The 27,734-nt window shown below is 36.5% G+C and overlaps 2 protein-coding genes across 3 annotated transcripts in view; both read right to left on the bottom strand.

The window, feature by feature from the left end:
• Window positions 1–1,565, bottom strand: part of CTXN3 (cortexin 3) — a 31,097-nt gene extending 29,532 nt beyond the window's left edge. For both annotated transcript variants that reach the window (XM_088130069.1, XM_088130070.1), the window contains exon 1: window positions 1,352–1,565. The gene's annotated coding sequence lies outside the window, so the exon portion shown is untranslated. The remainder of the gene's footprint in view (window positions 1–1,351) is intronic.
• Window positions 1,566–18,334: 16,769 nt separating this feature from the next.
• The window catches only part of MEGF10 (multiple EGF like domains 10), a 113,066-nt gene continuing 103,666 nt past the window's right edge, over window positions 18,335–27,734 (bottom strand). The window contains exons 20-25 of the mRNA XM_088130035.1: window positions 27,381–27,617; window positions 26,174–26,301; window positions 25,854–25,977; window positions 25,668–25,712; window positions 23,970–24,176; window positions 18,335–21,598 (exon numbers count right to left, since the gene is read on the bottom strand). Of these exons, the coding sequence (XP_087986161.1) occupies window positions 21,438–21,598; window positions 23,970–24,176; window positions 25,668–25,712; window positions 25,854–25,977; window positions 26,174–26,301; window positions 27,381–27,617 (902 nt within the window). The 3' untranslated portion in view covers window positions 18,335–21,437. The remainder of the gene's footprint in view (window positions 21,599–23,969; window positions 24,177–25,667; window positions 25,713–25,853; window positions 25,978–26,173; window positions 26,302–27,380; window positions 27,618–27,734) is intronic.

The raw sequence follows: 27,734 nt of genomic DNA, 5'->3' as shown, positions 1-27,734 counted from the left end.
TGGCATGGTTCTTAAGTGATATGTTGACAGCATTCCTTTTCCAGAAAACCCTGTTACTCTTTAGACACACGCACTGAGGTTCCAGGGACATTCATTGCCTTTGGAATCTTGGATGTCACTCATAAAGCCCCTGTCACATTGTCAGCACAGTGGTAGAAAGCAAAAACTATTAAATACATGGGGGAATCAGATTAACTATATTGAATCAATTTAATTTGAATTAACTTTACCTGCAAATTAAACAAAATCAAAGATAGTTTTTCCCTTGATCACAGCCACGTTTTTGTTCTGCCCTGTCTGTTTTTTGGAACATAGTTCCTGCTGGGGCATTCAAAGGTCTTAGTCCTGCTCTATGGCCACAGCTTCTTGCCATTTTCAAAACAAAGGCTGTCTTCCAAACTTCCTATCCCCACTTCCAGCAGTGCATAGTGTTTCTGTTCTCAAACCCACTGCTATAATTCTGAAGGTCTTTTAAACAATAAAACTGAATTTACACAGCATGTTAAACCATGGTAGGATTTTAGCTGGTATTGACTTTGGCATGCTATAGAAACCAAGACATTGTGGTTTATAACCATGGTTCAGGATAATTAGCCATAGTTTATGAATAAGTGTAATGTGGGAACCCTATCATAGCTTGTATCTAACCTAAACTAGGTGAGGTTAGGACCTCCTGAAATTAATGAGATTGGTTAGTCCCATTGATTTCAGGGGAAACTAAACCCGCTTAATCTTTATCCAAGCTTATATCTCTACCATCCAATGTTTATCCAGGTCTGTAGTTCAGCTAACTTATTATTTTGGTCTGGTTCTTTTAGCCACTCTTATGTTCTGTCAGTGTTCTATCACTGCTAACCTAAAGTTTCTTCACTGTCCACTTCTAGCTCATCTCTTCTTTTCCTCAATATTCTTCTGACTTATCTTCTTCAGGTCCTTCCTATCAGTTTATATATTCTCCACTCTTTCTATCATAGTACCCATTATACTATAGAGCCAATTTCCCTTTTTCTCATAGAGGCTGAGCTTCATGAATCCTGACAGCTCTGTTCTCTGAACAACTGGATTTTTATGGACATCCCCTGTCATCAGCCTAGTTTGCCCTGTCATCATCAAAGGCTTAGCTATATCATTCATTAGAATGCACATGGTAAAATGAAAAGTATGCTTTACAGAATTCTGTACTGAATAATATTCAAAAGAATGGCAAACATGAAAAAGAAGATCTATTCAGTTGTCTGCAATTCCATATACATCAGAAAGTAAGAAGGAAAAAAACCCTTCAAAACATTATATTACTATATTATTATATTATGTATTATATAAATATATATGAAACAGGAACAGTGCCTACCTTGGGCAAAATGTGATTCAATTCATGATCCCAAAGCTTTCTTTTATATAGGTTGATGCAAAGAGCCATTCGAGGAGCAGTCCTTCTCCTGTGTGCCACCTCTTCCACTAGAATCTGATGTCGTATTCAGTCTGCTTATATATCTGGACTCCCACCCACTGCAGGCACTTGGCATCTTATCCTTCTTGACAACCATGGTAGCACGGGCCCCTTCATTTTAGCTGCCTCTCTTTTTTTACTTCATCCTTCCAGCTAGAATGACACTCTTCCTTGGGGAAAGCCTCAACAGGGGGGAGGGGGGAATCAACATATTTAATTTGTCATCATAAATTCAAGACAAGTCCAAGATATTGAAGTATGGTACTCACCACTATCTATGTCATATTGTATTCTATCTGGGGTCAGCTACAAGATCTTGCACCTGAGTTAGAAAATACCACAAATGTATTCTCTCTCATTCTGACTGTCAAGTCGTCATCATCAAAATCTCTTTTGGATTGTTCTGTTGGATTTATTGGCGATCACAAGCAATCAACAGCAAAGATAAATTCTACTGCTGGCTCAGGGGAAAGCATAAAAGCTTCAAGAAGAGCAGTTAAGTTTACAATGCACTGAAAGGGAAGCAGAAATGTAGTTTGCAAATCAAATTGACCATTGGGATTGACTGGCCACTGTAAAGTGCAAAACTGTCGGCTGCTGTAAATGATAACCATTAAAAAATGTGAGACAGTTGCTTGGACTACTGAAAGGGCAGCAAGATTTTAATTATATTGTTATGATAATTATTGTTATATTTGAATGGCACAAGAAGGGGAGATTCCAACATAAATTAACTGGCCTTGGCCTAATTTAGGGAAGAGTGACAGCCCCAATGGTCTACTTTCCACTCAGTGTTCACCTGGAGGGTGAGTAGGAGAGGATTCTTTAAGAATCTGAGAGGTGAACTGGGACTTTTTTTGTCAGGCTAATTACTAAACCATGTGGAAACTGATGTCCCCTGAACAGCCAACAAGGGTTTCCAGCAATTACGGTGAAGGCTGCAAATACTCAGGGATAGCTTGCATGCCTTCTATTACAGAGTGCTGAAAAATATTGGGTTGTAGATCCTCTACAGAATTCTTGCCTCACCATTTCCCCATATCTTTTTTTCTCTTCTCTTTTTAGACTGACTTTCTACTTCAGCTTCCTTTAAAGCTTATGAACCTGATGCTTGAAACTGAATGGTCCAGGCCAAGCGAAGACCACCAGATATATATCCAGCCTTGCCCCACTTGACAATCTTCTTTTTTTATGCAAGTGGAGGCAGGAAGAATAAATAGGCAGCTTGCTAAGCCTCCGATAGTTGGCTATACATGGTGCTAGCTATGATTAGATCAGGTAGTCACAGGCTGGATCTAGAAATAGCCTTATCATTTCAGGTCCATGGCATTTGCTTGTACTTTTGAATGTAAAAAGTGCCAGATAATTTAGCTTGGATTAATCTCAGATCATGAAACCAGAAGATGCTGATTTCAAGCACAGCTGCCTGGGTCTGCTTTGCACCACCGTGAGAGACTTGTGAGTTGGTGGAAGAAAGATGGAAAGAAATGAATATTAATATTTCTTTCAGAGTGTTTTGCATCCAAATCAGCAGAGTATTATGGCATCTTATAATGTAAATATTTTATTCTACACTTTTTTGGATCATTTTTCACTTCATCAAATACATGGTATACAAGAACATGGGGATGGTAGTGGAAGGGGCAAATGACATCCTACCCATAATGATGTCATGCAAATGACACAGATTGTGTAATGACATCATGCTATGTATGAAACATCATGGTTTGTACTGGATACCTATGGGAGTATACTCCCAAAAGGAATATATGTATAAACAGAGTTGTTTCTTGAGAAGGAGGAGAGTGACAATGATGAAAATAAAGTGGAGAGATCAAATTCTCTTTAGTTATTGACCATTAGCAAAGCAGGAAAGATACAGGTGTCCTTGCACTGAAGAGCTGATTAATGTTTGTAGTACAATAAGAAATCTTGATCAGTAAAGATTGGTTTTAAATCTCCTGGATGGCAACCTTGAACAGCTTGTGAACATTAACGGATGGTTAAGAACCAGAATGAAGGCTACAAGCATTTGCCTCACAGTAAGATAAGTGTTCATATCATTTTCATCCCATTCTAATAAAATTAAATAGTTAATATTCTCTAATCATATATTTCATAACTTCTCTGATTTGGAAAATTAGAAATTATAATTTGGTAACAACTTTTGATGGTTTCTAGGATCATACGCATAGCTTTAGATGGCTACATATAGCCTTGGGACCTCATCTGATGTATGCCTAAACTAGAAAAAATTACAGTTACTGTTGGTTATATATATATATAGGGAGAGAGAGAGCGCATGCAATGCATATTGAGACAGAATACCTGGAACTGTGAAATGATCAAATTCATAAGAGCAACAAAACATTTTTACCTACCCAGTATAGTTAGGCTTTCATCCAAATGTATGTAATAGATTTCCTTCCATGTACAAGGCAATCGAAGGATCTGAAAGCAAACTTTGCATACTTATGCCTGTCCCAAACAACTAATAGGTTCAATCTTTACACCTTGAATGGATCCCTTAAATCAGATCACCCTGAAGAACTTACTTTCTGGAATGGGTCCAAGAGTAGCTGTATAGACTATGTCATTGTATCTAGAAATATTCTACAGTTTCTTGATTATTTTAAAGTTTCTTCCCAAGATGATAGTGATAATTTCCCACTCACTCTACACTTATTACTTCTACTTTGACAGATCTCCACCAAATTAACGCACCAGTGTAATGTTTTCCCAACTACTACATCTTGCATACTAAAATGGACATTCAGCTTGATAATTTAATCGCAGAACAGCTAGCTACTACGCACATTTCACACATGGGTTCCCTCTTTGCTACAACTGACTCAATCAGTGACCATCTAGAATTATACAATAACCTTGTGCAGAAGCTACAGAAACATCTACTTCAAAACAACACTAAGACCTACAAGCAGCCTGCACATCCATCAAAACCATGGTTTGACACAGACTGTATAGTAGCCAGGAAAAGATTAATAGCTAGCTATAATTTACATAAGGCAAATAATAGCAAAATTATAGCACAAGATCTACATAACCAGAAGCAGTGCTACAGGTAATTAATTAGGCAAAAGAAAACAGAGGACATGAAAGCATTATGGACTTGACTTAGTCAGTTAAAACAACTCAACTCTTTCTGGCATATCATTGCAGGACAACCAGGTCCTGGCCGATGTCTGCTGGAGAACCTTATATTGCCAGAAGTATGGGAAAACCACTACAGGGAACTTTGCAAAGGCATCTCAGTGTCTAACAGATCCCTACATATTGCCATGGAAGAGCTGCCTATTTGGCAATCAGTAAAATCCAAGAAGGTTATGGATTTAATTTTCCAGCTTAAATCAGGGAAGGCACCAGGTGGATAGTCTATCACCTGAGTTAATTAGAAATAATGCAGCATGGTATAAACTGGCATTTATCACAGCAATGGATAAATCTGGCTGTATATCTAAGGACTGGGATCTAGTGATCATTGTACCTATACACGAGAAAGGGAATAAGACTGATCCTGCCGATTATCTACCTATAAATCTCCTTAATACTATAAGTAAACTTTATGCAAGAACTTTAATGGAAGGTCAGAGATTGGATGGAACAGGAAGGACTATTGGTGGAGGAACTAGCTGGTTTTAGGCAAGGTCATTCAACAATTGATCAATGTCTTATACCTCAACACCTTATCGAGAAACACATCTCTCTGAATACTGCTTCCCTTTATACAGCCTTTGTGTTTTTAAGGCAGCATTCGACACTATATCTTGGATTAAGCTATGGAACAAGCTGTATAATATCACCATCAATCACTGACTGTTGTTTCTTATTCATGCATTACACAAAAAAACAGTACTTAGAGTAAGAGGCACCTCTGAAGGACACCTGAAGCACCCATTCCACCACCAAGGGCAGTGTTGTCCAAACTTGGCCACTTTAAGATGAGAGGAGTTGAAGTCCACTCATCTTAAAGTGGCCAAGTTTGGACAACACTGACCAAGGGCATATAACAAGGCTGCATATTGGCACCCCTCTTATTTAATTTATATATAAATGATGTGATAGAGTAACTGAAGAATCTGAACTTCCATCCACCCAAATTATCAGTGAGACATATTACTGTACTGCTATATGTGGATGATGCAGTAATCCTTTCAAGGATTTGGAATTAAGAGAGCTTTGAACACCTTTGCACATCAACCAGCTGGAAATCAACTACTTTAAAATAATGGCATTCACAAATCAGCCCCAAAAGTGCTCCTGGACTATTAACAACCATGCCATTGAACAAGTGCAATGTTTTGATACTGGAGGTAATCTTCCAGGCTAATGGAAGTAAAAGGGCCTGTGCTAATTATGCTTCACAAAATGCACACAGGAGCGCAGCAACTATTTTTAAGATTTCATCATTCCAGAAGAGGTCAGTGTATACCTGCAGCCCCTGCTCTTTGAGGCAAAGCCCTTAGCTCAATTACTATATGGCACACAACTTGGACCACCCCCCAATTTTGCACCACTGGAACCTGTTCAATCTGAATTTTTAAGAGCAATTTTCTAAGTTCCTCACCATTTGCTTCCCCAGTTCTTCACTACACACAGAGGCTGGAACGGTGAGAGTGGAGACTAGAATATGGCAAGCTGTGTTACACTACTGACTGAAGCTGACACTTTCCTTATAGGTTTAGTTCCAATGACATTAGAGAACAGATTTCAAAGTGGGTGGAAACAAGCAGTTTACAACAAGCTCTTTCTCCTAGGACTTTCCCCCACTTACGTACTATCTCTGGATAATTGCACCATTTGCAGCCTTCCCACAAGCAAAGGCAATGGAGAAGTCATTTGGGTAAGTCTCCCGTGCCCAGCAGCAGCCACCCCAAGCCTCGCCATGCTCATGCCACGCTGTGCCGGCCCATCACACACCCTCCCCCACCTGGCAGCAGCCACTTACCTTACCTGCCTTGCGAGCCAACTGGTTGTTAAAAGTCAGCAGAAAGTTGCAAGGAGGTTGTTGCTTAACAACCCCACAAACCTTACTTAACCATGGCAATGGGGTCTGCTGGGATTGCCATCACTAAGTAATGAGGTCACATGACATTGCACTTTATGACTGTATTGCTTAGCAACAGAAATTCTGGTCCTAATTACCATCATTAACCAAGGACTACCTGTATTTGTATTTAATGTTGCTATTTCAAAGTTTCTACTACCCGGATTACTAATTTTAATTCTTTCTTTCTTTCTTTCTTTCTTTCTTTCTTTCTTTCTTGCATGCATGCATGCATGCATGCATGCATGCAACTTAATTTCTATAGCCACCCATTTCAGACAAGTGACTCTGGGTGGCTTTGTCGCACATTTGTGGCCTGAACAAGCATATTAGCATATTTTGATTTAATATTGTCTTTTAGCCAAAATTCTTTCTCTGTATGTACCTTTTCTAATTATCCTGATATTGTCAATTTAGTTTCAATTTGAATACCAATTCCCTTGTGCTGGTTAATGACCACAATAAAGTTAGAGGCAGTAGCATTTAATTCATCTTCTGATTCTATTATTCCTTCATTAGGAGAGCAGTAATGAATATTTGTATTATTTATGTCTCAAGAAAGATTATAGCTTCTTTGACCTAAAATAATAATGCATTGTAATCCATTTTCATTTTATTCAGGTTCATTTTATTCAGGAATGCCCTATATCTAAAGTTGTTCTTCTCTAATTCTGTAATAGGGCTAGACAACCAGTGGCTTTGCCGATTAGCCATGCTTCACAGAGATGGTGGTACTTCTAAGTGCAACACCATCCTGGATTGTCACCAATTGTCAGCTTCCACTCCAAGAAATATCCCTCAATATAGTCCTCAGGAGTTTGAGCTGAGAGCTTCTTAAATTATGGAATCCTAGCAATCTTTTAGAGAGGGGAATGGGAAGAAGCAGCTCATCCAAGCTTTCCCAGCATGCCAGAAATCCCATGACTGCAGACTGTTGAACTCCAATTGGACGACCTTTGCAGTCAAAGGATCATAGCATTGACCTCAACTTCATGATTATCAGGTATCACACAGTGTAGAGTTCTTCTATCTGTCTCATTCACAAAACCCATGCCCTTCTTTGTTTTGATTTTCCTCTTTTCTGGCTTACTTGCCACCCTGAAAGCAATGTGCATTGGCTAGCAGGAGCAAGTAAACTGCCAACTTACTTTTCACTGCCTTGCTCTAAATAAAAATGTTATAATGATAGAATATTGTCATGAAAGTAATGTTTTATGATGCACCTAAAGAAGCCCTTCAGATAATTCATTTTCCCCATGGGTGTTCAGAGGACACCCATGCCTCGCCAAAGTTTCTCCTAGGAGATCAGGATCCATGACAATGATGAAGAACATTGCATCAGAAGAACTAGTGGATGACTGAAAAAAGAGGCAGAGGACTCTCCTTGAGCCTCTTCTCTAGACCAGAAGCCTTTGGATGAACAATTCCACACTGATTGTAAGAGTAGTGTGAGTAGTGAGGGCGGAGTAAGCAAAGCAGAACGTGGATGTGGTTCAAAATCTAAACATAAAGGGCTAAGGAAAAATGGAATAAAGAGAAATGATATAGATAGCTTTTGTTCACTCTGTGAGAGAACATGTAGCTTTGTAAAAATTAAAAAAGGCTGAGGCTAAAACTGGGGCTACCAGTTCCGAGCTGCCCAAATAATTCTGTTGGTAACCAAGGGATTTTTGCAGACCAGATCTGGTACTCCTACCAAAGCCAAAGATAACAGATGGAGGGGAAGATTCATCTCAGCAGCCTTCCTCAAACCACTTTCTTCCTAGACCATTAAAATAGAAAACTGTGGGTTTGATGGTTTTAGTTCACGGTCAGTCCACAGGGAACTGCTTACAGACTGTTAGGCAACAGCATCAGGGCATTTGTCAGACTTCACTGCAGAACCAGTTAGGGGTCTGCTCTGTGATGGCATGAAGGAGCCAGTCTAAAGGAAGATAAACATAGCAATAGCATGCTTGTCTTTCATGGACATCAACACCTATTGAAAGGATCCCTCACCAACACATTTTTTCCAGGACATAGCTGGCATCCCATTATGGTAATCTCACTCCAAAGATTATTTAACAAACCTCAAAGAACACAGGAAAAGAAATGAAAATGTCATTCCCCTCCCAATTTTTCCCCCCTGCAATAGTAGGCAGTAACATTTCTTTTTCATATCACATGTAAAAAGATGACAAAATGGAGCAGATAAGAAAAGGAAGGAACAGTTCAGATTTCTTATATATGCCTGTAAGAATGCACATATATGGGGAAAAATAAATCAGTTATGGCAAACTTATGCAAGAGACACTAGAGCTTCCAAGGTAGACATTGTGGGAGGAGGCCCATATTACATAGCAGCCATAAATCCTACATCCTTGTAGCCATTCCAATCATCTGATGAAGTGAGTTGTAGTTCACAAAAGATGCTATCAGATTCCTTCTCATTTAGAACTTCCAAAGTGATTAATTTCACTGTTAGTGTTATTTTGCATGTGCAGGTTCGAGATCAGCAAAACAAACAAAGAGTAAATTGATGTAGAAATGTATTGGAATAACTGGATAGTTTTTCATATTAAATTGATTGAAAATGTTCTAAATTGGGGTAACTGATTTAGCGTATATTCATGTTCGAAGGGAAAAATTGTGGTAAGACCGCCCTCTTCTGGATCCCAGAGAAAGTGGCAAGGGCTTTGCCACAAGCATTTGCTTTGCTAGCAATGTTGGCAAATAAAATTTTTGGACTTTAGAGTTGTTCTTACATTTCTCTTAATTATAAAGCGATTACAACTTAATTTTAAGTCATTTGTCAATGCTGTAAGATAATTGCTGGCTACACAATGTTGGGAGTTTTCATGGATTAAACAATGTTATTTTCCTCTTCTCGTGAAAAGTAAATATAGCTGTAAATAAGATGGATGCAGTCACTAGAAGTGGATATTTTTACTTAACACAGCATCTAGATTTCTTTGCTTTCCTTGTGAGCCTCACAGTTTGGGTCTCAGGAGTGGTGGGCTTTAGAGCAGGGTTAAAATTTCTGAGTTCTTTATACTTAATTTGAAACCAAATGGGATGTTGGATTTTTAGAATGAAAAATTGACTTTTAAAATATATGCATTAAAATATTATATAAGGTTGAACAATCAGCTTTTTTAAAACTGGTAACACGTTCGTGTAGTTTTAGTCCATTTTGTAGCCCAGCATTTGAGGTCTGGAAAGTGTTTTCAAATATTAATTTTAAAACTTCCAGACCTGAATGTAAAATTATGAAGTCCAGACAAAGATTGTGTTATTTTTACTCTGACAATTCCTGAGCCACCAAAATCTATTACGTTCATTATTGCACGAGGTTTTATGGATTGCATTCCACTTCATCAGTTTTATCACATGTAACCTGAGTGACGGGTAGATAAGCACAAAAAGAGAAGATGAACTATGAGCCCAGAAGGAAAGAAAATGCCGAAAGTACAGACAGTGAACATCACAATATTAGCAACACCATGAGCATTAATCATATGTATATATTTAACTCAGAATCGCACTTCTTACATTTAATGTAATGGATAATCATTCATAAAAAATCAGTTAAGCTTTAAATTGCCCCAGCCCTCAGTAGTTGCAGATGACTAATATAGCTTAGAAGGAACCAATGTATGATGTTTTTGGATGTATACTGTAAGAATATATAGGAAGTTCTGCAGGCAAGGCATAGCACTCACTTGTATATATTTATTTAGGATGCAGTCCTGTACAGAGTAACCTGGGAGTTAAGACAAATCTTATTTGTCTCAGATTACTTCTGAGTATTGGATTATTTTAGGTGTTGGATTTACATCTTGCTTTTTCTCCAGGGAGTGTACAGAGCTCCCCCTTCTCCCATTTTTCCCCACCAAAACTACCTTGTGAAGTAGATTGGGTTGAAAGAGGGTGACTGACCAAAATCACCCAATGAGTTTCCATGGCTTGGGGCAGACTTGAACTTGCATCTCCCCTGTGTCAATACGGCTTTGTTGAGGGAACAGCTTAGACCTGGAGACATTTGTGCTTTGAGTTCAAAGATCTGCAGGGGAAAAGTCTTACGATGTTTAGCTGCGTACAGATTGCATTCCACACAAGCAGAGTCCTTGTATTGCCATGATCCTGGCTCACATGGAAGACATGGTGCATAACACTGTACATGCAAAGTTATCATTCAACAACATTAGCTGGGGCAAGAGTTATACTAGCAAGCCCTGGAGATTTCATAACAAGTGAAAAGTTCACAATATACTAAGTTCTCTTAACAACACACAAATCAGGAGCAAGCTATGTAAAATACTAGCAGTTTATACAAGTAAGAATAGTTGTCTCAACTAACTTTTCTCAACCTTTTTACCCAGGAACAATCCTTGAAATAATTTTCAGGTCTCAGGAAACTCTTGCATAAGAATTATTGTATTTACAGCTCAAGGTACATTAGTGTGATCAGTAAGTTGTATATATAATAATCCAATAATAATTGTCAAAGCTCTTTTGAGTACAGAATATTTTTCTGTAGATCTGTTTTTTTTAGCCAGTTTATTAGCCTACTCTCTTTGTTTGGTTTCTGCTTCCCTGCAAAGGTTACCAACAATCTCAGTTCAAAATGCAATGTTTATTTTTTTCAACCATGATCTCTCACAGGACCAGTTGAGAAAGGCTGCTATAGACTGATGTTCTTTGAGCTCTCCTCCATGCATTCAGGGAATTCACAAAAAGCAGCCAGTGTTGTGAAGGAAGCTTGTGTTTTCCCTGCACTACCACCACATTGGTTGGAAGGTCTTAATATGCTAGCAAGCCTGGAGTTTTCCCTTCCCTTTGCACAGCAACCCTTTTTAATGACAAAGCATTGCAGAGAAATCAACTAGTCTCAGTTCTGAGCATCCATCAACAAGGCTGAATCCTCTTCCTGTCTGATTATCCAAGTTGCAGGTAAATTGGGGGAGACTTCTACCATTCTGTCATGTTCTATGTCTTTAGGCAAATTTATTTTTTTTCCCAAGTACCTAAAATAGACTTGAAGATCCAAAAATAATTGATGTGATACAAAAAGGAGATGGGGGAATTGTGGATGTCCATAATTTAGATTTAATCTGAAACCGGAAATTATAGACAAGCATTTGGCATTTTGGTTCTAGGAGCACATCCAAAATTTGAATCTGATCCTTCCAAGGGTTTTAGGGAGAGACATTCTCTCCTGCTCCTGGTCAAGGGTTAAGAAGCATTAAAAGTGGTTTCCTATCTGCTTGCCCTTTCTAAGCCTATGGATTTTCACTTGATCATTTTCACGGTGTCTCCCTGTGCTTGCTTAAGTATTATAAATACAGATGAAGGAATGGATACTCTACCCAATATACAGTAGGTTTTACATTCACCTGATAGGCTAATCAAAATAAACTCTATGTTTGTAGTACATATAACAACATAGTACCATCTGGATTCAGGTCATACAGATTCTCCAAAGTTAAAAAAAAGAGAAAGAGAGAGAGAGATTGCTGCTTCACTATTTCATGTAATGTATTACTAAAGTATTTCTCAAATTGACACTCTTCTGAAAGTGTTGGGATTGTAAGCCTCTACATATTCACAGGGCTGCCAGACTGGAACAGCTGTTTATAGCATGAATGACTTCGCATTGTTTAAATAATGAAAGACAGAGATAATGATTCCAGTATGAGAGTGTTATTTGATAAACAACTGGAAATGTAGAAAAGTACTAAGTCATAATGGAAACAAATACAAGGCTCACAAATATTGCATTAAAAGGAAATTTCATTTCCTAATCACAAGGTATATGACGCTTTGTTCAGCTTTTGAAGCGACATCCATGTGTTCCTCTTTATTTGGAATATTATAGACATATGGAAAGAATTTGCCTGTGACGCACCCACATAGAACTATGTCTGCACCAAAGATTTCCATCATTTAAAAAAAATTTTGTAGTCACAGTAGGTTAGTGGTTAAGCAGCAGCATTCAATTGTTTAGTTTTATACAGTTGTTGTTATACAGAGATTGATTTATATTATCTATTGACTAATTTCATTTACTGATATTTTACAATTGTTTATATTGTATTTTAAATAATTACATTTATCACTATACATCTGACAGATTTTAGGTGTTTGAATACAATTCTGTGAAAAATTAGCATAATGAATGCTTGAATTGTTCTGTTTAAAAGATTCAGAACAGCAAGCAAAATACTACTGCATTCCTATTCTTGTGAATCAGACTAGGTCACATGATGTGCTCTTGTCCCACAGGTTTAGAGGACAAATTACATATAGGTAGTCCTTGAGTTACAACAGCAATTGGCACCAGAATTTCTGTCACTCACCAATGTGGCCATAAAGTGCAAAGTCGTGTGATCATGTCACTTAGCAACAGCAGTGACAGTTGCTGTCATCAAGCAAGTGTCATGCGGGTTGCTAAGTGAGGACCTCATATGCCCATGACTTCTGACTTCCTGCTGGCTTCCCCACTGACTTTGCTTGTGGGAAGCTGGCAGGGAATGTTGGAAATTGTGATCATGTAACCGTGGCTTGCTACGATGTCGTAATCACAACTCAGGTGCCAAGTGTCCAGATCACAATCACATGAACGCAGGGACACTGCGACAGCCAGAACTATGAGGACCCATCATAAGTACGATTTATTCAGTGCCGCTGTAACTTTGAATGGTCACTGAATGAATGGTCATAACCCGGGGACAACCTGTACTTAGTATATCTCCCTGAGATCAATGGGGCTTATTCCCTGTATTTGTATATAGAGTTGCAATCTAATTGTTCTTTATGTGTGGGCAAATGCACTGGTTTAAGCACCCATTATAATTTTCAGCCTGTTATCCACACGTCATGCCATCTTTTGTCCCACCTTGATGCCTCTGTATGCAGTTCTGCTAATAATACTACAAATATACTTCTGTGCAAAGAACCAGAGAAGGAATGCAGCAATTAGCAAAACAATGAATTAAGCTTGGGAATTAATGAATTAAGCCTTGACTCTCTTTGGTTTAAAAGAGAGGAAAGGGAAAACCTGTTGGCCTTTCAGATTTTGTTATTATAGCCTATATCAATAAAGGAAACTTCAGTATTTCTTGTGGAGTCTGTTTCCTGACCCGGCTTACCTGGAAGGACTGACAATCTGCTTCCAATTCCTACTAATAATCTGCATCAATTAGGGATGAAAGAAAGGACAATGAGAGGCACACAATATCCCACACTGACCAAGCAGACTTCAGCTGGTTGGGTTAGCTTTCCCTATAGAAACGTGTTCCGGAGGAAGCAGAGTGATCTAGAGCAGCTTTTGAGAGCCACAAGGAGGGTAAAGGCCCCTGATCAGTAGTGCTTATGTTTCTTGTAGACCCCACTGGATTTCACTCATCACATTTACATTTGGGAAGAGGTGAGGGGCTGCCAAAGTAAAACTGATTTATTATCTACATATTTAATTACTTTTCTTGCTTCCCAAGGAAGAGAAAGCTCATTATGTGCTTCACAAGAGAACACTAAGTTATGAAAGGCATAAATGCTTGATTTATTTGTTTATATTTCTTTTGACAAGATATCTAGTGATAAATTCAGGTGTCAATATCCTAGTGAAAGGATTCATATTGTATAAAAACGTAAAGATGCCTTCAAGCTAGGCTCAGTTCCTGATGATTAATTACATTGAGTGACTTGATTACATGAGATTTTCTTGGCAACAGGATAGAGGGAGTTTGCTATGGCTTTGTGCTTGGACATTTTTCTGACTTCCCAGTCTAGCCTTCTAGTGATTCCCCATCCAGGTACAAAACTGTAAAAAAGAAAAAACGTGACTTGCACTTGTATGGGGTTTCAAATAATTATCTTGAAATAAGAAATATAAATCAGATTTCAATCAGTTTCCCTCAAGACTTGAAGGTGGACCACACAATCATGAAGAGTGACGAGTTCCAAATTCTATTACAAATCAAAGATCTGAAAATATGCAATTTTTTTTTTAATCAGCAGACATGTTTGCATTTAGTGGATCTACTGTGCTTCTACCTTCATTTATTTTGGTTAAAGTAAGAGTACACAGTAGTAATGGAACAGAATATATATGAGTTTTTCATGTGGCCAGGCAGCAACAGTACTTAGTTTTCTTTAACTTTGTAAAGTCTGGGACAGCCTCCTCAAATACTTAACAGCTGCTCTATTTTTTATTTTACAAAGACACAAAAATGAAAAAAAAGTACAAAACTAAAAAGAAAAAAGCAATGACAGAAACTTAAGTAACTAAAGAAAAGGGGATATGAAAATATACACATGCTTATAGGTGGCAGAAAGTTGGCATATGAAAAGTTGAATTCCAGCCATGCAACTCTCTTCTAAACAGAGAAACATCCTGTGATATGTTGTTGCTGCTTTGTGGTTGCAGTTAAAATAATCATATCATCTGCTATAATATGAATGCCAGCAATTTCCCCAAACTTCTCATTTTTTGTTGAAATACTTCACTGGCAGATTTTATACTAAAAAGAGGGCAAAGAAATCTTCCTTATGGTGTATTAAATGTACATAATTCAGAAGATCCTTCATCCAACTTTACTTATCCATATCCACCGTTTTCATTTAAAATATGTTTTTCCCTGCCAACTGAACTGAAAAAAAATGTTTCCTTTGTATGGCTTTACTCATATCTCTAGGATAAAAACAGACTCTAAGACCACAGTTGTTTTTCAATGAAAACTAAACTGTGAAGTTATAAAGAGAGTCTATTTATCTTAACTACAATCTCATCTTTTTCTAACCAGTCCAATGTCTCCTTCAACTCAGTGACACCTCCCACCTCATCATGGCCTGTTTTCTTTGTTACCCTCTGGGAAGAGGTTCCACTGTATCCGATGTAGAACAGCCAGATTGGGAAATAGCTTTGTCCCCCAGGCTATTAGATGTTTGAATGTTTAATGTCCAATGTGTACAGAATGTATATTTTATAGTAACTTTGGTATCTCGATTGTATTTTAGTGTATGATTGTAATTGTGAGCCAACTGCAACAGAATTTCATTTTATTATGCATTTGGTGTATAGTGGAATGACAATAAAGTTATTATTTTATTCTAAAGTTATTATTGTAACTTATCCCACACCACAAAGGGTATATCTCAGTAGATATGACCCCTTGTGGCATTTGTATATATGTGATATATTACATAAAACTGTCCTAACCTTTTAAAAACTCTAGGTTGCTATGCAACTAATTCTTTAGTCCCAGAAGGCTTGGTTTCCAACATACCAGTTCAATGCATCAACTGCAATTTAGCACAAGTTTCCCTCCCTAGCAATGTAGTTGTCAATGAGCTGGTAACATAAAACCAAAGTTACATTGTGCTGTGCTCATTCATAGAGTTCTCTCACACAATTCTAAAACTACAATATCAACCAATTTGACAACACAATGAAATAACTCTTCAAAGATTGCTAACTTGCTAAAATTACAAACTGGAAGAACATTTGCTTCAGCTCCAATGTCCAACTTAAGACCACAGTACTTTACTTTAACTGTACGTGGTGTCCCTTTAACGTTTAAGTAGAGTACTATGGTCTTGAATCAATGTTATAAGCAAGTTCTGTGAAAGATTGTACTGGTAAAAGTCAGCCAGTCCCAATCAAGGTTTTATTTCTTTGACTTCTGTTACCCTACATTCAAAGAAGTAGTGATTCAATTTCTCATGTTTGTAGTACTTCATTCCAAATATTCAACAAACATGTGAAGGGTGGAGTTTATTACAGCAAGCACATACGTTCCTTTTCACAGGTCTTAGTAAAATTTTACTTTCTCTTCGAGGTAATAAATCCCTTTTAGAGGTTTCTTGTTCTTTCTCCTATGTCAAAGAACAAACCTATTTCTCAAATGCTGCTGCTGGCATTGCTTTTTGCAACTCTAAGTCAGCCCCTCTTGGCAGTTTCTCTTTCAGCGTATTAACACCAAACAGACATTTATCTTGCATCAGTCAACAAGTTTATCTTCATCCATATTTCTAAATTCAGTTCCTTGCCTTCTTTGCTGCTAGTAGTGTATAAATTTATTTGTTCAGTATCCATTGGTGCATTAACCCAACTGATAGTATTCAGATTCTTTTTAATTGAAATAAGATTTAAATAAAAAACAGGACCCCTTCCAAAATAGGGGTCTTCTATTTACCATAATCTCACATTACATACTTCCAGGGCTTCTTCTGCTACAAGAGGTAACAGGAAAGAAACATGAAAAAATCTGACTTTTTTCTGCTCTTCATACAGTCCTGTACAGCTGTAACTGCTGTTCCTATCTTCTCCAATTCTCTGCTAAGTTTCCTGATGGAGGTGAAGGGTGGTAGAACACAACCCTCATTTATAGATAAGCTACAAAATTATTTTAACCATGTGCTTCAGGTCAGCTTTTAAAAAAATTATTATTAACCCCTCCCCCCTGATTTCTTCTGTAAGACTCAGGAATCTGCAACCACTTCTGATACCATGTAATGTCTTGCATTTCTGTAGGTAACACTCTCATGCTGGATATCAGGAGAGTCTGTATTACCACTTAATATATTTCAAAGAGGAATGACAAACACTAAACCTGAAGCCCATTTTACTGTATCACAACTTCCCCTTCAATTTAAAACGTCAAAAGACAATAATTACTCCTTTACACAATAATGTACTAAAACCTATTAAAATTATGGGAACAACACAACAGTAAACTGTCTTAATGATCATGAGATTTAAAATCTGTTTTTACTGAAGTTTGGGGATTGTTTGATTCCCCCTTAGATAACATGGCATTTTCTATTCCCTAATGGTGTCTTAAAGGAGTATGATTGTGGTTCTGGGCATGGGCGCTATTATGGTCGCCAGTCTTCTGCTGTTTCCATGAATCTTGTGTTTAGATGGCTGGCAATGGTTTTGCTGACTGACTGTATTTCTTTTGCTAGCAGTGCAGCTGCTGCAATCAAAAACGTTTTTCCTAAAGAATGTTGGGCTCCAAAACTGGTTGGGTGGATGCAAAGGGTTCAATACTCAGCCCATCAGTTGTAACGCCTTGCATTCCTTCCACAGATAACATCCACACACTAGATACCAAACATTGCACTCCCCACTTTTCAATTTCAGTTTATTGTCCTTCATACATTCCTACAGTGTGTTCTGACATGCAGAATAGACTAACTCAGATATTTCAGACAAGCATATTGAGAACACGTGCATGCTACTACTACTATCTGTAAGCATGTAAGGAAATCTGTATCTAGCTCTAACAGGAAAGGAACCTATTAGCATTCCCACAAAAAGTAATTCTGGCCTTGAAGTTTAATAAAACTTTTCTGGGACTAATGCTTCTCAGAAACAGAAAATGCAAGAATGTGCTTTTATTAAAGTGAAGGTTTATAATTTACTAAGCTTTTTCACCAGGCACAGAAAGAAGGATGTTGCTAGCTTACACCCGAGACTTTACAGCTCTTAATTCTTAATGCAAACTTTGAAATCAAGATAATCAACAAATCAGAGAGCACTCTGGCAAACAAATATTAAATTTAAGAATATATGTGTTCCATCAACGTATTCTGTGCAATAACATTATGACATTGTTTTGTCAGTACTTGACTATTACACATTTCTATGTGCTATCAGTGTATACTTTAGCTGTTATAGATAGACTCTCAAGTTAAATATTAAATCCTTAAATCCTGATATTATTGAATTAATAATACCTCCATGGAATGAGAGCAGCCCACAGATGGATTTAGGTTTACCTTTGCTTTGGCTTCTTTAACAGAGGATAGGGAGAACCTGCTATTCTCCCAGATACTGTTTGATGTTGGTGTCATAAGTCTAAACTTGTAAGGATAATGTTCAGGAATGGTAGTATTGTACTCCAACATTAACTGAAAGTCTATGATTTCCTACTTCAATTATGTTCTCTTAATGAGCCTATGATTGTTTTGATTTACCTGGAACTAAGGGCCATAAGTGAGGGACATAAATTACTCCTTCCTGTCCACTTGATTAAACTGACAATCCGCCAGGACTTTTTCAAAAAACATGGAGGAAATTAACACAGGATGCTGTGTAATGCTAGTCTAGTCTATCATAAGAATAGAAGGAGTTAAATTATAGACAATGCCTACAATTCTTTGACATATATTCATGCCTGGGGCTAAACCAAATATCTCATGTTGGGGGAATGTCAAAAGTTTATTTATCTATACAAGCGTACTGAACAGTTAATGTAGACCATCATTCACTCAAGAAAACCAAAAACAAGCAAAGATTATGACTTTGTCATCAACATACTCAGTCAACCATGTTGAAATGGTTAGATAGTACTTGGTATATTCAGCTTTTTTATTCATAGATTATCTTGTACCAGACACAGGACATGATACACATTTTTCATGTCTAATTACACAGCATCCTTGCTCATACACTATCCATCATGCGCCGTCGTAGTATTATTATTATTATTATTATTATTATTATTATCTGAAGTGCTCAATCAAGTTCAGCATTTACCATATCTAATTTTAAAAAGTGAAAAGGGTTAGAAAAAGAGTAAACACTGTTGATGAAACAGAGCTAAACAAAGCAATGGTTTTACAATTTTAGGCTACCTCCTAGTGTTCTATTGTTTAAATAAACATTCACATTTCTTTAAGAATTGACATAGAGACAGGAACTTTAGAATAGGGAGCCTGGCCAGCACCAACAGAGACCCTGCTGAGAGAATGTGCACACTACTGAGCGCCCTGCTGCATTTGAGAGGCCAGGTTTTATGTACATTATATGTCTTTTCCTTTACTGGCATTTTCCATTACATACTTTCTTTATATGATAAAAAATGAAATTCAGGAACACTTCAGTCATAATAGGATCTATCTCCAAGCCAACTCTCTTGACTCTTAAATTGCTGGGAAATTAAGAATGAAGTCAGGTTCAAAAAAAGATAGTCTTTATTTGTAAGCTTTTTATACCATGATACAAAAGCCTGTAGAGCTATTTCAAACACTATTTAAATCTTATCCTTCGGCAAGATTTTGTACCATTTAAGTTCCAAAACTCTGTTCTTTTGCCCTTTAGGTTTGCATCTTCCAAGCACAGTATGTGTTTTAGTATACAAGGTCATTGCATACCAAGTCTAAATCAAGTTATGGCAGCACCTTTTGATGGAGAATGCCTTCAAAGTAAAACACATTTCAGTTTCAGTCCAGGATTATCTGGACTATCTAGAAACGTTTTTTTCTTTCTCAGCACTACCATTATCTGCTTTCAGTTAAGTTAGATCTGAGTCACAAACATTTTTTTTAAATTTAGTAGCCCTATGACATATGACTTACCAATTTTAAGAATTAAATTGGTAAGAAATGGAAAATGGGGGACTGTAAACTGAAAAAAAAATTACATTTAATACATATATTAAGGAATAATCTGTTACTATTAGGGCTAAAAATGATACAGCAATGGATAGCTACATTGTACAGAACAATTCCAGATTGAGAGATGATTATTTGCCAATTTTTACTTTTTATGTGAAAATTCAGCTATTGGCACATTAGAACATAAAAAAATGCCATAGAATCAGAGATGTTAAATTTATTGAATAAAAAATTAATCAAATCTAAGTTTTCTTCAATTTAATATTTTTCTTATAAATCAACCCTTGCACTAATATTAAAACTGTCTTTTAAAAATATGATTACTGCCACAGTTTACACACTGGTTAAATACAACTTTCAAGTCTATCTTTGTTGGGAAACTGATGTATTCAAATAATATTTTTCTTCATAAAAGCAGAATGTCTAAATCAGACGAAGCTGGAAATGAGGGGAGTTGACAAGGTTATAAAATATAATACTTCACCACTGTTGTTCTAAACCACTAGAAAACACAGCTACATTATTTTAAAATACAGATACAAGTTAATGAAATGTGGGTAATACATGCCAAGTTATCAGCAATGCAAAAGTCCAGCTTAAGCATATTTTTCCTAAACCAATCATAAAAAGATACCTTTTCAACAAGTATACAAAGATTGGGTCAACTGATTTCAGGTGAACAATAGTGTTCCTTGTTGATGAACTTAAACTCTTTCTCATTCAAAATGTACATATGTTATATTTGGGTTCTCTCATCCAGTTATTGAACACATTTTGGTAAAAATAAAACCTTTAACTTATATGTTTATGAAATGCTTATGAATATATGTATTTGTTATATATTACTCACATATAACAAATACTGTAGTTAGAATAGCCACTTGGGTCTAGTTGAACTGATGACTGGTGTGACTTGTCACCAAATCCCATTTCATGACACAGGTCTCCAGACATATTCATTCAAGCTTCACTGATTCACTCCTATTCAAAATTATTCCTGTATTGTATTTCCATTACCAGCAATGTGGTAAATATCTTGGGGGTTTCTCAAATCAGTCCAGAACTGTGGAGAGTATACTCTCAGTTTATCTCTTCATACCATCTTTGCCATAGAAAAAGTGTTATTGGTTTCTTTTTACAACCCCCACTCCATAATTAGTAATTCTTGGCTAAGTGAATATTTGGCAGATTATGCTGTCTTGATTGCATGTCAACATATATAAGTTGAGATAGTGAAAGATGGCTGCTCCTTCTGAGGAACAGCAGTAGAGTTGGCACAAGCATTGTTCTGCAAGCTTGGATGTTGAGCCAATCCATCACAGTGTAAGTGTTTGGCATTTGCTTCTTTTTAGGAAATGTATGGAAAATCTGTCATGATCTTCCAAGCTTGACATCTATCCATCAGCAATAAGCATATACAAACCATAGTTTGATTCTCCTCCTTCATGTACAGCAAATTTTTACTGGATGCAGGTAGGAAAACAAGAAGAATAACTAGATTCCACTTTTCCAAAATAACTTGATTATACTCAACAAGGATCATTCACTGTTTTCATCTTTGTCTGAAGATGCAGGACTATCCCGAGGAGGCAGCAGGTCATAGTGGCAAGGGATGTGGCTGTTTTTTGGTAAATCATAAAGACCTTGGCTGATAGGTCCATTATTACTTAAAACGCCTTGGACAACACTAACTGTTGGTTCTGCAATTTAAAAGAATGCATATATTGTTACTCCGATATTGTAAATGGGAAAGAATCATAAGATTTAATGAAAATCAATGAAATCATTCATTTAGGAGTCTCCATGCTTTAAAACAGAGGTCTCAAAGGGAGGAAGCTGCTGGTAGCAAGGAGCTTTGCCAGGAAAGCAGACATCCCCACTTGCCTGCCACCCACAGCTTTTAAACTCATTTGGAGCAACTTCCCTCAATTGCCTCAACCAGTAGCAGATAGAAAGAGGCCAATGTCACTCAGGGCCTTCTTGGGCTCCACAGTTCTTAGGGTGTAAGACAATGGCCAGTTCAGGAAAGAAGAACAGGTGGGGGTATTTATGCCATCTTGAATTGCCCCCCCCCCCAAATAAAGGTGGAATAAAAATCTAATCAGTCGTAGAAAAGGTGTTTTATTCCCAGGAGTGTGTGTGGTGAGAGATCTTTGGGCCATATTGAAGTATATATTGGGTTCTGATAATGAAGCTCATGAATACTTAACTCTTTGGAAAAAAATATACTTTAAAAATAGGTGGTAAAATGTTCTATTGGAAAGTTTGGACAGAAGCTGGGCGTATGACTTTAAACCAGTTTAATGGTAATGGATGTTTTAAGGATTTGTCCTGACTTCAAATTGAATTTGATCTTCCCAGTTCACAACAGTGGTGGTATCTTCAACTTAAGCATGTTCTAATGGACCAATATGGACCAGATGCTTTGCCTGCTTCAAAGGCACCTGAGATACTCAATTATTTGAAGGAACCCATGACAGAAGCAAAACCCATAATATATCTCTATCGAAAACTCAAGAATATTAAAATAGACACTTCTGGGATATTCAAAACATGGACTAAAGAACTAGAATCTTTGATAATGCCACATCAAGGGGGTTCATGCCCTTACAAATATTAAAATGGCATTAATAGACTTGAGATTAAAGTTGATTCGTCAAAAAATCATATTTAGAGAATATTGAGCTCCCCAAAGAATGTGGTTGAAAGGATAGACATCAGCTTTCTTTGTTGGAGGTGTAAAAAATTTGAGGTATCATTGACCCATATGATATGGTCATGTGATCATCTGGTATCTTTTCGGAATGGTATTCTAATGTAAATAAAAAGTAGAATGGTATTTTAATGTATATCAAAGTGTCACTATGTGAGATAGTTCTTTATTTTGAATTTGGATTTCCCTCTTTAAAGCTTCCATCCATTGGTTCTTCTCCTACCCTTGGGCACTATGGAGCTGCTGCATTTGTCTCCGCAGAACTCTTTCTGCTGGACTCTTCCTCACTCATTACCCTGGAGCTTCCAGATTGATAGTCCCAACACAGCACTGACCTATTTCCTTCTTGGCCCTATGTAACCCCCATGGACACAACTTCCCAAAGTAACTGGTCCAGTTTCTGCTTCAAGCTGTTCGCTTTACGCCTGTGACAGCCAAAGAAGGTAGATGAAGCTTAGGCTCCAATCTTCAACTTAATTCAAAATCAAACATCAGTGCTTCCCCATTAATTATAACTGGAAAACACAACATAGCAGCTATGTCACATACATGTTTATTAAATCAATTTTACCCTGGTTTCCATGACAAGAAATCTGAAACTGAGCTGAATTTGCAGAAATTATAGCTTCTTATAACAGGATGACACATGCCAAATTGAAGACAAAACATTTTTTTTTCTTTAAGAGCTGCCAATATCATTTTCATTTCTTGGAAGAATTGGAAATAATTTTCAGGCATAGTTGTCTTTTCTGACAGATAAATCCTGCCAAGTTTCAGATAATTATGTCCAACAATTTTATATTGTTTTTCAACAACTACCAAACCAAATATTGCTTCAAGATAAATAGTCAAAGTGAAATGGTGAAAAAACAGTTCAATTTCACAGTATTTTTATTTAACAAATTTGTTCAGTGATGTACCATTTCTTCATTTTGGACTCACTAAAGACTTTTTTTTACCAGTTATATGAAAAGGCTTTAGTGCTGAGGTCCTTAGGTTAATGAATTAGTCCTCATGTGGCCCACAAAATGATTTCTGCTATAAAATAATGTATTTCCTCTCTTCCCAGGCCTCTTTAATAATGGTATTAAACAATTTGCAGTCATCTTAAAACAGTATTTAATCATGACAATGCAAGATAGCTACATAATTAAACAGAGTAGAACATCATAGTTACTAATGCCTTCTAATTTACGTTTTTTTAAGCATGCTGTTCATTACCTTTATTTATAGGCTATCTTTAAATATGTGGTGGAGTTGTAGAAACTGACAGACTGTTGATGTTGACGCAAAAACAACAAAAACAGAACAAAGGTTACTGTCGCATAAATGGTAAAATTACTAAAATTGGTACTTACCAACTTCATATACATTTCTGTTAGATGAAACAGAGTTATTAATTTCTGCATAGGCAGAATCCCTGTGTGCTGGTGACTTCATTTCAACGTATCCACATTCTGAATGTTTTGGCATAAGTGCTGGTGGATCTTTAATAGTAGCATATGGATTTTCAGAGCTACTTAAGGAACAGTTACTTAAATTATATTCAGAATTCTTTATTAGATCTGAGAAAACATAAAATGATAATTTAATGGTACTGCAGAATGACAATGAATAACAAATTAATATTATTCTTTAAAATGGTTTGGTTATTTGTCGAGTTTCTATTTTTAGAGAACCAGTTTGGGGTAGTGGTTAATGTGCTGGCCTAGAAACCAGAAGACTGTGAGTTCTAGGCCCCCTTTAGGCACAAAAGCCAGCTGGGTGACTTTGGGCCAGTCACTCTCTCTCAGCCCAACCCACCTCACACAGGATAAAAGGATAATGATGATGATAATAATTTTTAGCACACCTTATACAACAATATACAGTGAAACAAATCAGCAAACTAATTCATGCTAAGCCAAAAATTTCTTCTGTATTGTTTCAAATATTCACAGTGAATTTTATGAAAATGAAAGTCCTTGGAATAGTAGCTGATTATAAACTTGATATAAATCAGTACCATGATGAGGCTGTAGAAAAGCCAATATAAATTTAGGCTGCATCCACAGAAATATAGTTTCTGAATCATGGGGAGTAATATTTCCACTTCAGTATTGTAATGAGTTCTGGGCAAAACTCTAGCATTCATATAAAATGGAAGAGGTTCAGAGAATAAGGAAGAAAAACTAAACCTTATGAAAAGAGACTGAAGGAGCTCAGAATGTTTAGCCTCAGTTTAGCACATGGAATATCGAAGATTCATAGTTTTTTGCTGATGGAACCAAAAAGTGTAATCAGAGAGGTGGTAGGCTTACATTCACTGGGAGCAAAGGTGGTACAGCTATCATTTTAATGGTTTACTTGATTGAGCAGGGGATGGGCCTAATAGCCAAAAAGATCCTTTCCAACTCTGATAAATAAAATGAGATAAAAAAATAAATGTATGTGTCAAGGGAAGAAAATGTTAGGAAAGTAGAAGCAAAGATTTTTGTACAGAATCTCTTAGTCCCTCTTCATTAATATCCACTGCATATGTTGCATAAAGTCCTGACACTTTCACACACTTTCACCAAGATCCTCGAGAGCAACATACATTAAAATAAGGAATTAATATATTTTTGTCAGTATTTGTCACTGTATGTAGGTTTTGCTAATTTTTCTGTAGTTATTTTTAGCCTTGTAGTATTGTCCCAAATCTATATTTATTGTCTTTTCAGCTGTTTTTGGAAATAATCTGATCCCTTTGTCTTTGAAACAACCAGTAGCAATATTGGAGTGCCAATGCGCTTACATATAAAGAGTCCAGAGTGACTACTGGGTAGAAAGATGGAAAAGGGGACAAAGAGAAAAACCAATGTTTGCATTCTTTTTCTGTAAGTTCACGAATAATGCAACATATAAGAAAACTAAAATATATTTTTGTAGTTCATGAATTAACATACTCTCAGTATTAATTTATAGTTCTAACATATTTTTATGGGTCCAGAATAGGGATCACGTCCAGGATTGCTTAGCTTCAACACATCTACCATACGCCAATGTATTTTCCTTTGGGGAAATTTCATACTCACCTTTCAAGGATTTCCCCATACAACCTCTGTCAATTCCAAAAGCCCCTGTAAATAATGGAGAAGAAGAAAACCTAAATAAACTAGTAGCCCCCTCTGCTGGGAATAGTTATATTTATTGCACTAATTGTTCCTAATATCTAAAATCTACAGTATCATGCTTACAACTGGCTGTTCTTATATTTATACCTAGTTCATTGTGGTAGCCTCCATGCTTCCAGTCAGCAGGCAACGTCCCTGTGTAATCCATGACAGGGGCTTGCTTTTGAGGGTCCACGTTTTTAAGATTCACAAACAGCTGGTTCTTGTTTGACTGTTTCAAATAAATAAATAAATAAATAAATAAATAAATAAATAAATAAATAAATAAATATTATATAGTACATAATGATATATTTCATTGTATAGAATGCAATTGGAAGTATGGGGTTTTTACAAGTGTAGTCTTTTTTGAGGCATTTTACACATCCATCTGGTATATTAGTATACAGCCTTTTTTATTTTCTTACCTTTGACAGAGTCATCCTATTCATGTTGTTGGTATTTGCTGTATTTGAGCACTGTGTTAGAGTGTGATAGCTGGGGTTGGAGAAGTAGTGACTATTAGTGTTTCCACCATTACTATGAGAAATGGTTTCTGAAAAGAAAAAAAGTAGATGCTTCATCATTGCCCATCATCTAATTTATAGCACAAGTCTTAAGAACTAGCTAACAGCAATCCTAGAATTAAAGCATAGATTAAGAATGATTTATATAATTGCTCTTCAATCCTTTTTCATTCCTAAATGCATCTTCTGAACTTAGTTTGGTCTCTTTCTCAAGGATAATGATTTTTTTTTAAATATACTAAATGATCAATTAATATTTCAGATCTTTATGAAAATAAAATGCATTCCAAAATTGATTTATTTAGTACTTCAAATTACTGCTGGCCTTTCAACAATTTTTGTGTGGATGTTTCAAATGCATCTTATTACCAAAATGAAATATAATTGTTTCTCAAACTCTAAAAAGGTCAAAACAGATACAATACTGGCTTCTGAGCTTTATCCATGAAATTTGCAATGTAACACATTGGGAACAGTCTTAGAAATATTCATTCCTTTCCCACAGCTCTTTTCTACATGTAAATATCCTTTTAAATAACAGATAATAAGTACATTGGCAGGAGCACTGATAGTGCTTAAGGCTAATCTATTTGGTTTCCCCATAAACTACTGAAATGACTGTCTCTAAATGATCCTGATAAGACAAGACAGGGTAACTGAACTTTTCCAAATGTTACTGGATTTCCATCATGGTTCAATACTAGCCGTTCTTGCTACAGCAGATGAGAACTAGAATTCAACAATATCTGGAGGTTCAAATATTCATTGCTGAGTTAAAGACATTAATTTGGTAGATTGCAATTACTACGGCAAAGTACTATACAGAAAGTTAGTAGTTAATAGGTAGAAGAGGGAAACAGAAAAGATTCTAGATTTTCATATTTTTTCAATAGCACTGTAGTTTATCTATGTAGTTGCTAGGAGTCGAAAACAACTTGATGATACGTATTCAGTCAATTAATCAATCAATCAAAGCAAAATCTTCTGTTCCTACAGAATTTGCTAATACTGTACAAAGCCCTTAATCACAGAGAGGATTTTAAAAATTTCCTTTGCTAAAATTATGTCTAGCAGAGATAGAATTAATATTGCAGTACTGTATTCCTACCTGAAATTGTATAATCTGCATTGATAACCCTCACGGCAGGTGTATAGGTGACTGCTGGCATATTTGTTTCTTTCCCTTTCTGCTTTTGTCTATAAATAATGAACAAAGCAAGCAGGAAAAGGACGACAAGGACAAGAATTATGATTCCAGCAATGGCTCCAATCTGGTAAGAATCAGCTGGGATGGCAGCGCTAGTACGGCTTAAACTGTTCAAGTTTCCTACAATGATTACCCCTGCTGTAGAAAACAAAAGAAATGAAAAGCCAGTCATAAACATATAAAAGAAATCCTATGTATACAGAAGACATTTTTTTAATTGTGTAAGCTGAACAATATATATTAGAAGCATGTCAC

The sequence above is a fragment of the Python bivittatus genome, unplaced genomic scaffold (assembly GCF_059951505.1).
Source record: "Python bivittatus isolate LINGU-HERP-01145 unplaced genomic scaffold, Pbiv_v1 ctg000850_np1212, whole genome shotgun sequence".
Taxonomy (NCBI): Eukaryota; Metazoa; Chordata; class Lepidosauria; order Squamata; family Pythonidae; genus Python; species Python bivittatus.
Note: the sequence above shows the minus strand (reverse complement) of the source record. Positions and strands in the feature narration are given on the sequence as shown.